The sequence below is a fragment of the Berghia stephanieae genome, chromosome 12 (genome assembly GCF_034508935.2).
Source record: "Berghia stephanieae isolate SIO BIC M18660-M18661 chromosome 12, UCSD_Bste_1.3, whole genome shotgun sequence".
Lineage (NCBI taxonomy): Eukaryota > Metazoa > Mollusca > Gastropoda > Nudibranchia > Aeolidiidae > Berghia > Berghia stephanieae.
The window spans coordinates 10096472-10113971 of record NC_088371.1 but is presented as its reverse complement, the minus strand read 5'-3'; the positions used below and the strand labels follow the sequence as shown (position 1 = coordinate 10113971).

Here is a 17500-nt window from a genome sequence, read left to right as displayed (position 1 = left end):
GAAATAGTTCAAGAGCCGATGATGATAATTGATTGTACAACATCAAGACATTCAAATAAAAACCAAATTCCAAGTTTCATTTCTTACAGTTTTTTGTTGTGACAAATTCCAAATCCAAATCAAATCGCATGGTCATAATTCAATCAGTTTCATAAATTCCAAATCCGTAAAATCAATCCAAATGTAACGTCATTTTATCTAAGTAACCATTTTCAATATACGTGGAATATTTCCGTAAAGTCCGTAAAAGTCGGTAAAATAAAAAGATTCTAAGTTGGATGTTAAAACTTGCAGCATACTAGAAAAGTGCAACGCATCGTGAAGTAGAATACAGAATGTAGAATGTAGAGTAGAATCTAGCAACACTCTGTTTTATTTCCTATAGTAAACTCTACCCATAATTCCCTTTAAATAACCACACCTTGCAGTTTCGACTTTCGACAGTTCCCTGACAGTCTAAATTCCAACCCCTAAGAGTAAGATCAAATCATATTCAAACCTGAAACGTCAAATCCGTACATATTAATGTTAAACCCCGCCTGTTATGATATAATATTATTTTGGTACTTACACCCAGATAACAAAAATCAATTACAATATGTTGCTTTTTTATTGCCAAATACCAATTGAGACTAATCAAGGAAAGTAATTTTCAACTACTTAACACCACGACCAGTCCTTAACTTGAAACATAAAACTGTCCTAAACTCATTTAGTATTTACCATGTTTTCATTGAAATCCTAGCGTCGTTAACTTTGATTGAATATTAATCATGTTAAATGAACAACAACTACAGCTACCCCCACTTATCTTTCTAATATTGGTTAAATTTTATTGTCATGTATTTCTACAAATTCTTGCGTAAACTTCTTGCATAAGCTTACTCTTTTACTTATCTATTTATATATATATATATATATATATATATATATATATATATATTATATATATATATTATATCCATCCATCCATCCATCCATCCATCTATCCATCCGTCCATCCATCCATCTATCTATCTATCTATCTAATTGTGAAAGAAACGGAAATGACAATGATACGAGAATACTGATACAAATTGAGCAGGCAATTTGTAATGCATGAGAAAGAAAACAATTACAGTTGATATACTAACCCAATGAAATTTAGTGCTTAGAATATTTTTTTAAAAATCGGGATAAATGTAATACACTCTAATCGCTCCCTTTCTCTCGCCCTTACTCTTTCCGTCCGTCTCTCTCACTCTCTCTCTCTCTCTTTCTCTCGCTCTCTCTCTCTCTCTCTCTGTCTGTCTCTCTCCCTCTCTTCCTTCTCTCTTTATTTCCCTTCCCATTCTCTCTCTCTCTCACACACACACACACACACACACCCTCTCTCTCTCTCTCTCTCTCTTTCTCTCTCTTTCTCTCTTTCTTCTATTCCATTCCACAACACACACACACACACAAACACACACTCTCTCTCGATATATATATATATATATATATATATAATATATATATATATATATATATATATATATAATGAGAGAGGAAGGAGAGAGAGATAATATTATTCAACACTTATTCACGGTGTATCTGTATTTATGTGTGTTTGCATTATATACTACTATAATATTATGTCTGTCTGTCTGTCTGTCTGTACGCCCATCTGTCTGCGTGTCGTGGAGTTGGAGAGTGAATGAGGGATGTGAGAAATATTCCTCTCCAGAGATCTCAAGAGACGGACGAGACAACTCAATAGAGGACCTTGACATTGCAATTCTATCAGGGGACTTTGTCCGTTACACAATGATAAATGCATTCACACGCAAGAAAACACACACACACACTCTCACACACACACACACACATACAAACACACACGCAGACACGCACGCATAAATACGCACGCGTACTAAAAAAAAACAACATCAAAACAAACACATATAATATACACATTTATCACGTAATATTGATGCTGTGCGTTTAGTTAAAATACTCACAACACCCGCCAGCCGGATAAATCAAACCAACACACAAAACTATGTGTAACCTTGGTGACCGTTTATAGCCTTTTTGATACAATTAATTTAGTGAGAACTACTCATAAAAATGGCTGGCTAAAAACAATAACAAATAGCTGAACGACGTCAATTTCGTTCCTTCTTATAGATAGAACGAAGATGACGCCACTCAAGCCTTTGTTATTATATTTTGCCATCTGCGTTTGTGAGTGATTCTCACTAAACTGTATTAACTAAACTATAAAAGTTCATGGATACACATAGTTTTATGTGTTGGTCCGTTATACTTCCGGGTGGCAATGTTGTGAACTTCTTAGCCAACTGTATACTATCTACAGTAATGCTAAAAATTTGAAAGAAGAGTCTATGGTGTAGTGACTAACGTGCATTGCTCACAACATTGCCATCCGGAAGTATAACGGACCAACACACAAACTATGTGTAACCATGAACTTTTAGTCTGGTTAATACAGTTTAGTGAAAATTAGTCATAAACATGGATAGCAAAACAAAAAACAAAAAAAAAAAAAAAAAAACAATAACAAAGACCTGAGTGACGTCAACTTCATTCTATCTATAGATAGTATACGCTTGGATAGGAAGCTCACAACATTGCCATCCGGAAGTATAACGGCCAACACACAAAACTATGTGTAGCCTTAAACGTTTATAGTCTGGGTATTACAGTTTAGTGAAAATTACTCATAAACACGGAGAGTTCTTAACAATAAATAGACTAGCGTCCTATTCATAGGGTAGCAAGCAATTGCTATTGTCCCTTCACGCTACTGAAACAGGGGTAAACTGTGTGGCTCTGAAGGACTACTTTTAGAATGGGCACTCTTGATGCTGTGCGCTTAGGTAATTTACTCACAACATTCCGCCGGCCAGATATAATGTACCACCAACACACAAAACAGTGTGTAAACTTGGCCGTTGTAATCTGATTGATTCAATTTAGTGAGAATTACCACATAAAAATGACTGGCTAAAAAACTAACAAAGAGCTGAGTGACGACAAGTGTGTACGGTAATCAGAATGTCTGAGGTTCGATCCCTAGTCAAGGTCGACTGATTTTTGGGGATGGTTATTTTCTCGTATTTTTTTTCTTGCTTTGTCTGGCACATTTCATACACACTATTTCTTTTTTTCCAATTTCAAGTTGGCAGGCTGCATGACTTGCAAACTGTCTGTAAGAATGAGAAGTTGTTCAGTCAATCAATGTAGGACAGAATTTTGGTGAAATCAGAAATATAGATAGTTCTTAGTTGACGTCACTCAGGTCTTTGTTATTGTTTTTTGCCACCCGCGTTTATGAGTAATGCTCACTAAACTGTATTAACCTTCGATAAACGTTCATGGATACACATAGTTTTGTGTGTTGGTCCGTTATATACTTCCGGATGGCAATGTTTTGAGCTTCTTAGCCAAGCGCATACTATCTATAAGGGCTTGAGGGCTGTGTGTCACATTGAACCAACCAACACAATGTAATCTTATCGCGTTTGTACTCCAGGGAGGTTGGCTGGCCCCCTAGACACTTCCAAGGATTGCACTTCAAGGGTGATTCAAGCACATACAGATAACGGTCTCGGCAAAAGACAGTAGTCTATCCTGAACTATTATTTTGTACTCTTACAAAAAGCTTTCTTTTAAATATTTGTATAAATGAATAAATGAATAGATAAATAAACAAATGAATAAAGGGATAAATAAATGAATGAATAAATAGATAAATAAACAAATAAGTAAATTAATAAATAAATGAATAGCTGATTAAATAAATTAATAGATATATGGAAATATTTTCTTTAAAATATATTTGATAGATAGATAGTTAGATAGATGGATGGATGGATATAGATAGATAGATAGATAGATAGATAGATAGATAGATAGATAGATAGATAGATAGATAGATAGATAGATAGATAGATAGATAGATAGATAGATAGATAGATAGATAGATAGATAGATAGATAGATAGATAGATAGATAGATAGATAAATTAATGAATAAATAAATAAATTGATTGATTAATGTATTCAATAATATGAGCCTTATGTAGCGCAGTTCTACGATTTTCCATGCTCCATAAGCTTCACAATGATTCATATAATCCCCCTACAGGAACCATAAAATTTCCATGTCATACAGTACCAGTTGCCTGTGGGGCAACATTTTTGTATTAATTCATTTACAATATCACTCATTGTCTATAGCCTGGTATTCAATCACACTTGATTCGAGTTGGGTAACATGTGTTATTTGTTTTTTTCACAATCACTGTCACCATCCGACCACTGACCACTGTGACAAGACACGACAACTTAACCACTGAGCCACGGAGCCACACATTTGTGACCCAACGTCTCATAATGGTGCTCTGCCGGAGTTGCGAATTGAATTTATAGATAGAACGAAGTTGACGTCACTCAGATTTTTCATGTTGATTTTTTTGTCGATCCATTTTTATGAGTAGTTCTCACTAAATTGTATTAATCAGACTATAAACTTTTAAGGTTACATACAGTTTTGTATGTTGGTCTGTTATATTTCAGGATGACACTGTTGTGAGTTATATTAGCCAAGCGCATAGCATATCAAGATTGAACGAAACTGACGTCATTCAGACCTTTGATTATATTTTTTATTGAACAGTTCTCACTTAACTATAGATAGTATGCGCTTGGCTAAGAAGCCCACAGCATTGCCATCTGGAAGTATAACGGACCAACAAACAAAACTATGTGTAACCATGAGCGTTTATAGTCTGGTTTACATAGTCTAGGTGAGAATTACTCATAAACGCGGATGGCAGAAAACAATAACAAAGACCTGAGTGACGTCAACTTCATTCTATCTATAAAAGTTTAAGCATCTTTAGATGGAACGAAATTGACGTCAATCAGATCTTTGTTAATGTTTTAGACAGCCAATTTAATTAACAGTTCTCACTAAACTATAGATAGAATGAAGGTGACGTCACTCAGGTCTTTGTTCTTGCTTTTTGCCATTCGCGTTTATGAGAAATTCTCACCAAACTGTATTAACCAGACTATAAACGTTCATGGTTAAACAGAGTTTTGTGTGTTGGACAGTTATACGTCTGGATGGCAATGTTGTGAGTTTCTTAGCCAAGCGCTACTTCCGGATGGCAATGTTGTGAGCTTCTTAGCCAAGCGCACACTATCTATAGATAGTATACGCTTGGCTACGAAACTCACAACTTTGCCATCCGGAAATATAACGGACCAACACACAAAACTATGTGTAACCTTGAACGTTTATAGTCTGGCGAGAATTGCTCATAAACACGGATGACAAAAAACAATAACAAAGGCCCGAGTGACGTCAACATTGCCATCCGGAAGTATAACGGACCAACACACAAAACTATGTATGTATAACCTTGAATGTTTATACATGGTTAATACAGTTTAGGTGAGAATTACTCATAAACGCGGATAACAAAAAGCAATGACAAAGACATGAGTGACGTCAACTTCATTCCATCTATTACATTATAGTAAAGTTGTGTTTTTGTTGTGCTTTTGTTGTTGTTTTATTGAGAAGAATGAATGTAGTTTTATAAAATGTGTCAACCTGAAAGTCATATTTCTGGTTATTTTTGTTAAAATTCTGCTTTCTTTTGGCATCCACTTTTCTCTAATAATGCGGTAGATAAACTTTATTTTTTTTAATCAACGACAAAAAATAATTACTCTGCTCAATGAAATAATTAGATAGTTAAGTTTTAAAAGTTGAACTTTAAGCGTGTGAGTAAGAGAGAGAGAGAGAGAGAGAGAGAGAGAGAGAGAGAGAGAGAGAGAGAGAGAGAGAGAGAGAGAGAGAGAGTTTAGGTTTTTGAAGCTCTTATCAAACGTCATCTTCAATTTAATGTTTATAGATAGTTCGAAGTTGACGTCACTCAGATCTTTTTTATTGCTTTTTGCCATCCGCGTTTATGAGTAATGTTCACTTAACTGTATTAACCAGACTATACACGATCATGGTTATACACACAGTTTTGTGTGTTGGTCCGTTATACTTCCGGATGGCAATGTTGTGAACTTCTTAGCCAAGCGCATCCTATCTATATCATTTAATTTATCATTTTGATGATTATGTATTATTATTTGATTAATGTATGTTTGTCTATCTAGCTATCTATGTATTGTATTTTTAACATCAACCATTGTAAGCCAAATTACAAATTGCCAATTTTTTGGACAAATAAGATTGTATTATTATTATTATTATTATTATTATTATTATTATTATTATTATTATTATTATTATTATTATTATTATTATATTATCATTATCATTATCATTATTATTATTATTATTATTATTTTATTATTTATTATTATTATTATTATTATTATTATTATCATTATCATTATCATTATCATTATTATTATTATTATTATTATTATTATTATTATTATTATTATTATTATTATTCCGTGTTTTGGTCAAAACTCTACTGGTTAATTGAGATGCCAATTCCATGTTTCTGGGTGGGGTTCCTGACCTCCCATAGTGGGCAGGGAGGTACTTACTGTGTCTTCTACCCCCATATATCTGTTTTCTGGCGCTGATGCTCTTGGAATCTACATCTGATCCCTATTTGTTCCCAGTTCCCCTTGTCTTTCTTTTTCTTGGGTGCTTTAATTGTAATTCTAGAACTTTTTACTTTCCCATTGTCTTCCTTTTTACTGGCGCTGATATGACCTTAATGTGTTGCAAGCGCCGTAAAACCCTTAAAAACAAAAACAATACTCTTCAACAGTCGAAACGTCACTTCCTTCCTAATGACGCATGGTAACTTAGCAACACTGGCTCTGAACTATCGGAACAATGGCGGACGCCCGTATGAAATATTTCTCCGGCGAGCATAAAAGCGTATCCTGAGGGGAAAAAAACATAAATTTGATCATGTTTTGACTTTTACACATTCTGATCACAAGACATATGAAAAGTTATAGCCAAATAAAAAGAACCGATATTTTTTGTTTAGAACCAAGATGGCCGACGTTGTTGGGCGACATGACATCAGACTATAAATAGTTCGAAGATGACGTCACTCAGGTCTTTGTTATTGTTTTTTGTCATCCGCATTTATGAGTAATGCTCACTGAACTGGATTAACCTGACTATAAACGTTCATGGATACACACAGTTTTGTGTGTTGGTCCGTTATACTTCCGGATGGCAATGTTATGAGCTTCTTAGCCAAGCGCATACTATCTATAAGTCCTTGTCACTGACATCTAAAACCAAAAGAAAGAACGATGTGTCACCATGAACGTTTATAGATAGTATGCGCTTGGCTAAGGATCTCACAACAATGCCATCCGGAAATGTAACGGACCAACACACAAAACTTTGTGTAACCATGATCGTTTATAGTCAGGTTACTATAGATAGTTCGAAGAAGACGTCACGCAAGCCTTTGTTATTGTATTTTGCCATCCGCGTTTGTGAGTGATACTCACTTAACTGTATTATCCCGACTATAAAAGTTCATGGTTGCACAGAGAACCGTGTGTTTTCCATTATATTTCCGGATGGCAATGTTATGAGCTTCTTAGCCAAGCGCATACTATCTATAGTTTAGTGAGAATTACTCATAAACGCAGATGGCAAAAAAAAACAATAACAAAGACGTGAGTGACGTCATCTTCGAACTATCTGCAGTCTGGTTCATACAGTTTAGTGAGAACAACTAACAAACGCGGATGGCAAAAAACAATAACAAAGGCCTGTGTGACGTCATCTTCGTTCTATCTATAGATAGAATAAAGTTGACGTCAACCGAGTCTATGTTGTTGTTGTCGTTATTTGTTTGTTTTTTTTTTTTTGTTTGTTTTTGCTATCCACGTTTATGAGTAATTCTCACTAAACTTTATTCACCAGACTACAATCGTTCAGGTTACACATAGTTTTGTGTATTGGTCCGCTATATTATTTCCGGATGGCAATGTTGTGAGCTTCCTCGCCAAGCGCATACTATCGTCTTTCCTCGTCTGATTGATAGTATAGAATGTTGTGAAACCTACTTTTCATTAAAATGTCTGTCTTTAAAAATGACAAAGGGACCCATTGACGTAAACTTCATTCTATTATTTTGAGAGTCAAAAATTTCCGACTAATGTGTAGAAAATGCATTTTGTCAGAGGAGGGCAAAGTAAATTACGAGTGGCCTCTTGGGTGATAAACCTATCGCCAAGATCAAACGTCGAGAGAACAGGGGTGTCGTTATTGGTGCTATGCGTTTAAGTGAGATACCCACAATAACTATTGCCCGCAAGATCGATCGATCAATCGCATTAATCCTCACGTTACAAAACTATCGATGATATGCGTTTAGGCCAAATACTCACAACATCGGCCAGCCAGATTATACGTACGAATAAAGTATGCGTAAAGTTAACGGTAAAAAAGAGTATGATTAATGTCACAGTAAAGGTTGTTCACAATTATCTTATTAAATTTTATTTTATTAAGAACTGAATTCATCTCACTCCAGTTATATTTCGGTAGGCTTAGATAAACTTTACCTTCTAATATTAGATCGTCTTTCCTTTTATAGCCTTCCCTCGAATTAATTTCTAATTAGTGAATACTTTTCGTTCTACATTCTGTCACGTAGCCACTTATTATAAAAGCTGATAGGTCTAACATTTGACACTCACTTTCTCTCCACAATCTATGCCGGACGGCCAGTCGCTCTATTCCTTCTATATACTGTAAGATTTTTATCTTTTGGGACTTTGTAGATATTATATCTACACCATTAAGACGCCGGAGCTTTTAACTTTGATTGTATAATCTTCAAGGATCAAACCCAAGCCCGCTGTCAAAGGACTACACAATAACCTCTTACCAATTGCCTGGAAGTGGAATTTTACGAGTCCGATCCTGTTATCAGAGGAATAGATCATCCAAGCCCATCAACTGCCTGGAAACGTAAACTTATGAACCTGACATATTATCATAAGTTACGTAAAATATTCATATCTCTATTTGTAACTGCCACGATCACTGTTTATCTCTTTTAATTAAATTTCATCATTATTTTTATTTCATTGTAAACAAATCGTTAATTGTTTTTCATTTATAGTAACTAGTAAATTCTGGGGCCTCATTCTACATATATCTTTATGCATAGTCGAGTAGCTCTTTACTCACTTCAGACCATGACAATTAAGAACATATCACTAAGAGGCTGTCTAAAAACCATAACAAAGAGGTGAGGGACGTCAATTTCATTCCTTCTTAGAAGGAACGAAATATTGACGTTACTCTTCTCTTTGTTTTGGGTTTTAAACAACCATTATGGTGATTACTACTCACTAAAATTAAACTTCAAACGTTCAAGGTTATAGAGAAAACGAAGATGACGTCACTCAGGTCTTTGTTATTGTTTTTTACCATCCGCGTTTATGAGTAATTCTCAATAAACTGTATTAACCAGACTATAAACGTTCATGTCTACACACAGTTTGTTGTGAACTTCTTAGCCAAACGTATACTATCTATTGTCAGTTTTGTGTGTTGGGACGCGATGTCCGGTTGCAGAATGTAATGAGTATGTTGTGAGTATTTTTTCCTAAACGCATAGCATCAATAGAAAACGTCCTACAGTTGGTCAACTGTGGACTCATTTTACATGCATCGTCTTCATCATAATTATCGTCATCGTCGTCGTCATCACCGTCATCATCGCCATCATCACTGTCATCATCATCACCATCATCATTGTCATCATCATCATCATCATCATCATCATCATCATCATCACCATCATCATCATCATCATCATCATCATCATCATCATCATCATTGTCATCATCATCATCATTGTCTTCATCATCATCATCATCATCATCATCATCATCATCATCACCATCGTCATCATCATCACCATAATTATGGATATCTTTATTACTAAAACCTTAATTTTACACTATTTTTTTTCTACTTTTCACAGTTTCCTTGACAAAATCGGAGAACTGAAAAGTCCCAACTATGCCCCATCAGACCAAGTAAGTAACCTTACAATGGACATGATCTATAATACATTTCCATGTGCTCGAGGTCATTGGTCACATTGCAATGTATGCTCAAAGTGACCCACTTAGTGAATCGTGTTCACAGTTTGAGAAATATCCAACGTTACAATGGGCATGATCTATATTCATGTTTTCGTCCAGCAATGTCATCAATCACATGATTTGTTACTGTCCAACGATTAGATATTTCTTAACAAATGTAAACACGCTGCTTTGTTTACAAATGTTATAAACATACCCATGTGTCATGCTGAATCAAATAACCAATCGTGATGTCAGATATTTAATAAACAATGAAGACTTTTCACTAAGTGGGTCACTTTGAGCACTATTTTGCAATGTGACCAATGACCTCGAACACATGGAAAGTTAATATAGATCATGCCCATTGGTCGTTTTACTCAGCATGACTCATGGATATGCCAAGGGCCGAAACGTTGTTTGTTTTGTGTTGTTCCCTTATATACGAGTCCCATTTACTCACTTTATCTTTCTCTCTATTTTATTGGCTCATTGAGGGACATCTAGTTTTTGCCTTCTACAACAATGTTAAATATCAAGCTTATTGTTGCGTTCTACAACAATGTTAAATATCAAGCTTATTGTTGCGTTCTACACCAATGTTAAATATCAAGTTTATAGTTGCCTTCTACAACAATGTTAAATATCAAGCCAATAGTTACATTCTACAACAATGTTAAATATCAAGCCTATGGTTGCGTTCTACAACAATGTTAAATATCAAGCCTATAGTTGCGTTCTACAACAATGTTAAATATCAAGCCTATGGTTGCGTTCTACAACAATGTTAAATATCAAGCCTATAGTTGCCTTCTACAACAATGTTAAATATCAAGTCTATAGTTGCGTTCTACAACAATGTTAAATATCAAGCCTATAGTTGCGTTCTACAACAATGTTAAATATCAAGCTTATAGTTGCCTTCTACAACAATGTTAAATATCAAGCCAATAGTTACATTCTACAACAATGTTTATTTAACAAATAACAACGTTTCGGCCCTGGCCTTCGTCAGGAGACATTTCCATATTTGACAAAATGTGATATTTTGTAACCTTACATATTTCTGTTTTGTTACTTGTCTCCTGACGAAGGCCAAGAGCCAAAACGTTATTTGTTTTTCTGTTGTTCCCTTATATATGAGTCACATTTACTCACTTTAACTTTCTCTCCATTTCATTGGCTCATTTTAGCCACCTCTAGTTTTTGCATTCAAAAACAATGTTAAATATTATCAAGCCTATAGGTAATAGTTGCTTTATGTTCCAAGACCTGCTAATAAAAATGTCCACCCAGCCCCGGACTCTAATGACAAGCTGTGGTGGTGGGCGGTGGCGGGTGTCTGTTCTGTGTCTACTCATTAGCCACAGCAGGGTTCTTTATCCACCCCACTCCACCCCCCCCCCCCCCCCCCACCACTCTCGCCCTCCACCCTTTCCTGTCTTAATCAACTTGCCACATCCAGTATCATACGCGTATTCTGTGGTGTTTTCAATCACCCCGTGTGCTGTTGACTCATTAACCCATAATTAAGGAGAAATGGTAGATGGTGGTAAACATTACATTGAGACACACCAAAGAAGATTGGCTTGCTCCATCCAGATCACGTGGTTCAGGATATATGCCCGAGCAGTGTGACATCATTTCTTTTAGCTGCAAAATAAAATGAGAAAAGTATAAATTTTGTGCGGCTATAACGTGGTCTTGTGGTATGACACTCGCTTTCGGATCGGAAATGTGACCCTTCGCCTCAAAACGGTATTAAGTCGGGTTGGCTAAGATCTGGTTAAGATGTTGAAAATTGAATTTATAGCCAGAAACATCAGACTTGTGTTGAGTTTGTATGTTTTATTGAGGAGAATGGATACCATATTTTAGGGTGCGAATGCCAACAATTTATATTTTTGACCAGTTTAACAATAAATTTTAACAATAACTTTTAAGTATCTGGTTCGTTCCGACATAATACCGTTTTGAGACGATGGGTCACAAATGTCTTGGGTTCGAGCCTCGCTCGCTCGCTCGGCGCATAGTTGAGTCCTTGTAAAAGATTCCTTACTCACATTATTCTCTCACCGTACTCAGGTGTATAATGAGTACCTGGCCGTTAACAGTGTTGTCTTTGTTCGAAACTAAATGTAATATCGTCCAACAGGCGTCATGTCACGTCCTACATGTTAAGTGTTGCTGTTGGTCAGGGAAACTTTGTAAAGCGCTCTGAGCACGTTTAGTAGATATAATATTGCTCTATATAAAAGCTCAATTCAATTCTCAATTCAATTCAAAGATTGCGTGCGGCTTAGTGGTCTTTGTGGTATGACACTCACTCTCCGACTGATAGGTCCTTGGATCGAGTCCTTAGCCTTATTGCATCAGTATTCATATCGTATCCGTTATAAAAGAGGGTGCGAAGAAATATTGATATTACAATCACCTTCATTGCTGGCAAAATATAATCTTTAACTTGATAATAAAAACGTAAGCATTCATATAGTATCTCAAGAAAGCAGCTACACTCAGCATGTAGGACGAGACATCCCGCCTGGAGCAGCGTGGCTCAGCGGTACGGTCCTTGATTCGTACCCGAAAGGTACCGAGTTCGATCACCCGCCGCTGCGCTGTGTGGCCTTGAGCAAGTCACCTCGCCCTAGCTCAATTTGTGGCGCTGCACTGCTGCTGACACCTGGGTTATTCCAGTCTTCCATTGGAATAGACACTAGAGACAAATTTCCCCTATGGGATGAATAAAGGGAATTTTATTTATTTTATTTTATTTATTTAAAGTGGAGTTCTGCTTTTCCTCACGCCTCTCTCACCATGAGGTGTAAAATAAGCACCTGGTCGGCTACAGTATTGCAATGTCGTTGTCGAATAAAACTGTTACGGTCCTTACACGCGTCATTTCTCTAGTCCAACATGTTATGTGTTACTGTTGACTTGCGACACCTTGGAAATTGTTTTAGCACATTATTTTCATTTTGTTATTTTTTTTTTTTTGTAACGGAAATCATGTCTCACGTGGCCAACGGGGAAAATAAACATTACTTTGCGAGGCGTATTGAGCATGGAACTAATTGAAGATCCCTGTAAAAGTCTCCCAGGACTACAGGATCAACCAAGAAAATACTGGGTAGCTGCAAATAGACTACGGTCAAAACATACAAGAACAGCTGCCAACATGCACAAATGGGGGCTCCAAGAATCACCAACATGCCCAAAGTGCAACCAAGCACCACAAGATGCAAACCACCTCGTACTAGATTGCCCAGAGACAAAACTTGAAGGGGGATTTGAAACCATCAACAAATGTGATGATGACTTCCGAACCTGGATTGATACCTTGAACATAGAAGTGTAGCCGAACGATACTACTACTACTACTTTGAGTATGGTGATAATGCGGAAATGCGCTTTATAAATGTTTACTTTCATGTAGATATTTATTTATCTATTTTTCTATTCGTGTATTTATTTATAATCTATAACAAGAAAAGAAAAAGCGAGAAATGAACGAATTGGAAGGTTGACTGAAGTGAAGAATGTATCAATAAAGGTGAGAGGAGATAGATTGAAATGGTTCGGACATATAAAGAGACGAGAGAAGGAGTCCGTGGGAAGTAAAGTATTGGACTTATAAAAAGAAGGAAAGAGGAAAAAGGGGCTCCCAAAGACTAGATGGTGAGATAAGGGAAAGGACGATATGAAAGAACTGGGCCTGGAAGAAGATGATGTGCTGAACCGAGATGCATGGAGATGTGGCATTCATTATGGCAACCCTATAAACTGTGGGGTAAGCTGAAAGAAGAAGAAGAAGAAGAAGAAGAAGAAGAAGAAGAAGAAGAAGAAGAAGAATATTGTGCCATTTTTGGTATTGGTGTAAAATAGACATATAAAAAGTTGTTGATGAAACAGTTGGTAGAGCACTTGCTTCACACGCAAAGAACTAACATCGATCTCTGTGTGCATTCGAGTTTGTTTTTTTTTTTTACGCCCCCCCCCCCCCCCCCCTCGCCACTCACCGTCAACCCAGCAGTGATTTGGGGTAGCTGGGTCTATTATTAGATTTGGCGAAAAGTACTTCGCTATAGACTACTAGTGTTCCATCCATAGAACAATAAACAATTGCTATTGTACGTTTCACGCTATATTCACCGGGATAAATACTTCAGATCCATCGGTCAAATTAATGGCTCTGAATTACTACTATATAAAGGTAGGTATGATGTAATACAATGTTGCGGATATAATTTGTTTGTTTGTTTTTGTTGTTTTTTGTTGTTGTTGTTTTTGTTTTTGTTTTTTCAAATTTAATCAATGCCAGACAATTCAATAACAACGTTATGTCTTTCCCAAGGATATCCTACGATGCCGTGCCATCACCACGTCTATACAACACATCGAGTTTGATGTACCCGATGCGGGCCAGCAAGTCAAATTCAGGTACGTATGTATTTGCATGTATCCGTATTTATCTTTCTCTTTTTTTTTTTTTTTTTTTTTTTTGGGGGGGGGGGGGGGTGAGCAAAATGTGTGGCTATGTGGTCTCGTGGTATGACACTCGCTTTCGAATCGGTCCTGGGTTCGAGCCTCGCTCGGCGCTGAGTCATTTGAAAAGGCTCTTTACTCACATTCACTCGCCGTACTCAGGTGCAAAATGAGTATCTGGCCGTTAACAGCGTTGTCTATGTCCAAAAAAAAAAACTGCAATGTCGCCGAACAGGCGGCACGTGTCGTCCTACATTTTGCGTGTTGCTGTTGGCCAGGGACACCTTGTAAAGCGCCTTGAGTACGTTAAGTGGAAATTGCCCTATATAAAAGCTCCATTTAATTTTAAAAGTATGGAACAAATAAGATCTAGGTCAAAACATCAAAGACACCCCAAGAGGAGCAATTTTGGGACACTTTTGAAAACATTCCTATTCATTAGTAAGAGTATATGCGTTTTGTGTTAGCTACCTATTAGTACATACCTGCCTGCTTCTACTAAAACTTCGTATAATTACGAAATTTAGGCTCCAATTTCAGAACTCCATGTACATTTCTGAGTCATTAAAACCTATAGAAAATAAAATTTTATGCCAGAGTGTTTATTTTCTAAGGATTTTGGAGTTATATCTAATCATTGTGAGGACTAATTATTAATCTGTAACGGTGACTACGACGAATATAATTTTTATCTACGAATTTTTTTTTAGATTTTTAAGTTGGCAAGTCTGCTATTGGCTTTGTATGTGTAACACAGTAGAGATTCTGCGTGCTCTATAAATTAAGGATTACATTACATTTCATTACATTACATTTCATTACATTACATTACATTACATTACATTACATTACATTACATTACATATAATGTGTGATCATCCGCCTGAAAGCTGTATTATGTCGAGATGATTTACAAGTTTTTATGTCAAGGCGTATTATCCCATTTATTTCCCTTGCTTGTAAAGATCTAATGATTTATCTCCCTTGGCTAACATTTTTATTTCCCTTCCTACAGAACAGTAAGTATTCTTTCTATAACTGTCAATAACTAAAGAGAAAACTATTCTTTACATTTCCGACCAACCACAAAGAGTACGGTTTATATCAGGGGCGATTACCAGTAATTTATTCCTTTGCTTTTAGAGATCTAATGAGTTATCTCTCTTCTGAAACATTTTTCGTCCCTTCTCATTAAACAGTATAATATGAATCTGTCATTAACTGAAGAAAAATCGATTTAAAAAAAAAAAAAAATTTACCAACCACAGAAAGTACTTTTTTTCATATCAGGGGCGAATATCCCATCAATTTTTCCTGCCTGTAGAATTCCAACGAGTTGAAACATTTCTATCTCTCTCTCTCTCTCTCTCTCTCTCTCTCTCTCTCTCTCTCTCTCTCTTCTCTTTCCCACACCTCTTACTCACTGGCAAATTTCCAATGTGCTAACCACATTCAATCCTGCGTCGTACAAATTTTAAGAATACTATGTGACCCATCGCCTCAATACAGTTTGAAGGTGCAGAAAAAGCGATTTGAAAATTGATGACGTCTAATGGTCAGAAATACTAAATTTTGAAAATTGTCGACTGATTTTCACCCCTTTTTTTACTGTACATATGTCGTTTACTTGCAATATGATACATTTATTTATTTTGTTTTCTTTTATCAATTGGAAAATTTGTCTTAGATTGTTTTTGTTTTTTTTGTTGTTTTTTTTACTTGACAAATTGCCTAAAGACAAGATTGTTTTGTTTTTTGTTTTTTTTACTTGACAAATTGCCTAAAGTCGACGTATACCTATTAGCAAGTCTGATAACCCAAATTGTTGTGGGCTCATTGTTGTAATGGAAATACACTCACACCAACATAAATGTGTCAGTGCTTGATATAATCAGTCGGAAGGGGAAAATTTTGGATTTGTATTATTTTCATTTTCTGAAAGAATATGTTTCCAAAGCATTTTAATCTTTATTTGAATTAAATTGGGTGATTTTTCACGAAGTTATGGTCAGATGTATGGGAAAGGTATCTAGTAATTGTTCTCAAATTTCATACTTTTTTTCAACTTGACTAGCTGTAAAAGATATTTTGAAGTGAAATTAAGCTTAGATATTTCCAGTAGATCTACAAAGAGGGTTGATTTAATCATTTATGACAAGAACTCATTTTGGATAAAAATTGACCTCCTAACAAAACTTGGCAACATCTCAGTTCAAACCTTTTCACCATCCGACTGATTTATGTCTGATATCAACAAATTGTTTTGGGCTCATTGTTGTAATGGAAATACACTCACAACAACATATAATATTGTCCATTACAACAATGTTAAATAAGGTCTATGATTGCGTTCGGTAATCAGACCTGCTATTATGTGCACCTAGTCTAAAATAAATCTGAATTTGAAATCGAGACATTTTGCTATAAAGGGAAACAATTCACTTTTTAAAAAACAAATAATCATATAAGAAATGAATAAGTTTCGTCCCTTGAATAAGTCTTGAAATTTAGACATTTGCTATAAAGGGAGACAATTCACTTTATTAAAGCAAATGATCATAAAAGAAATGAATCAGTTACATTCCTTGAATAATAATTATAATTTAAAGTATATAAAAGAAAAAAATTATGGCATGCGTTTAAGTAACCTACTCATCTGTTGTGCACAAAGATCAATCGCACAGACGCACAAACTTGTGTGTAACCACATTTGTGATAGTACGTATGTCAAAGAGAATTTAGAGAGAACTAATCATCTAACTGGCTTTCTACAACCCATTACAAAGAGCCGAGTGACCTCGACTTCATCTTCGATAAGCATCAAATGTTTTGGATAATCTTCAATTTACGTTTAGTCAGAAATATATCTTTGGTCCTTAACCTTGCCAGGAAAATCGTCACATTCG

The 17500-nt window shown here is 35.8% G+C and overlaps 1 protein-coding gene across 1 annotated transcript in view; it reads left to right on the top strand.

Annotated features, from left to right (window-relative positions):
* Positions 1 to 17500, top strand: part of LOC144957552 (guanine nucleotide-binding protein G(s) subunit alpha-like) — a 105256-nt gene that overhangs the window by 68958 nt on the left and 18798 nt on the right. Inside the window, exons 7-8 of the mRNA XM_078888899.1 lie at positions 10007 to 10061; positions 14464 to 14549. Coding sequence (XP_078745025.1) covers positions 10007 to 10061; positions 14464 to 14549 — 141 coding nt within the window. The remainder of the gene's footprint in view (positions 1 to 10006; positions 10062 to 14463; positions 14550 to 17500) is intronic.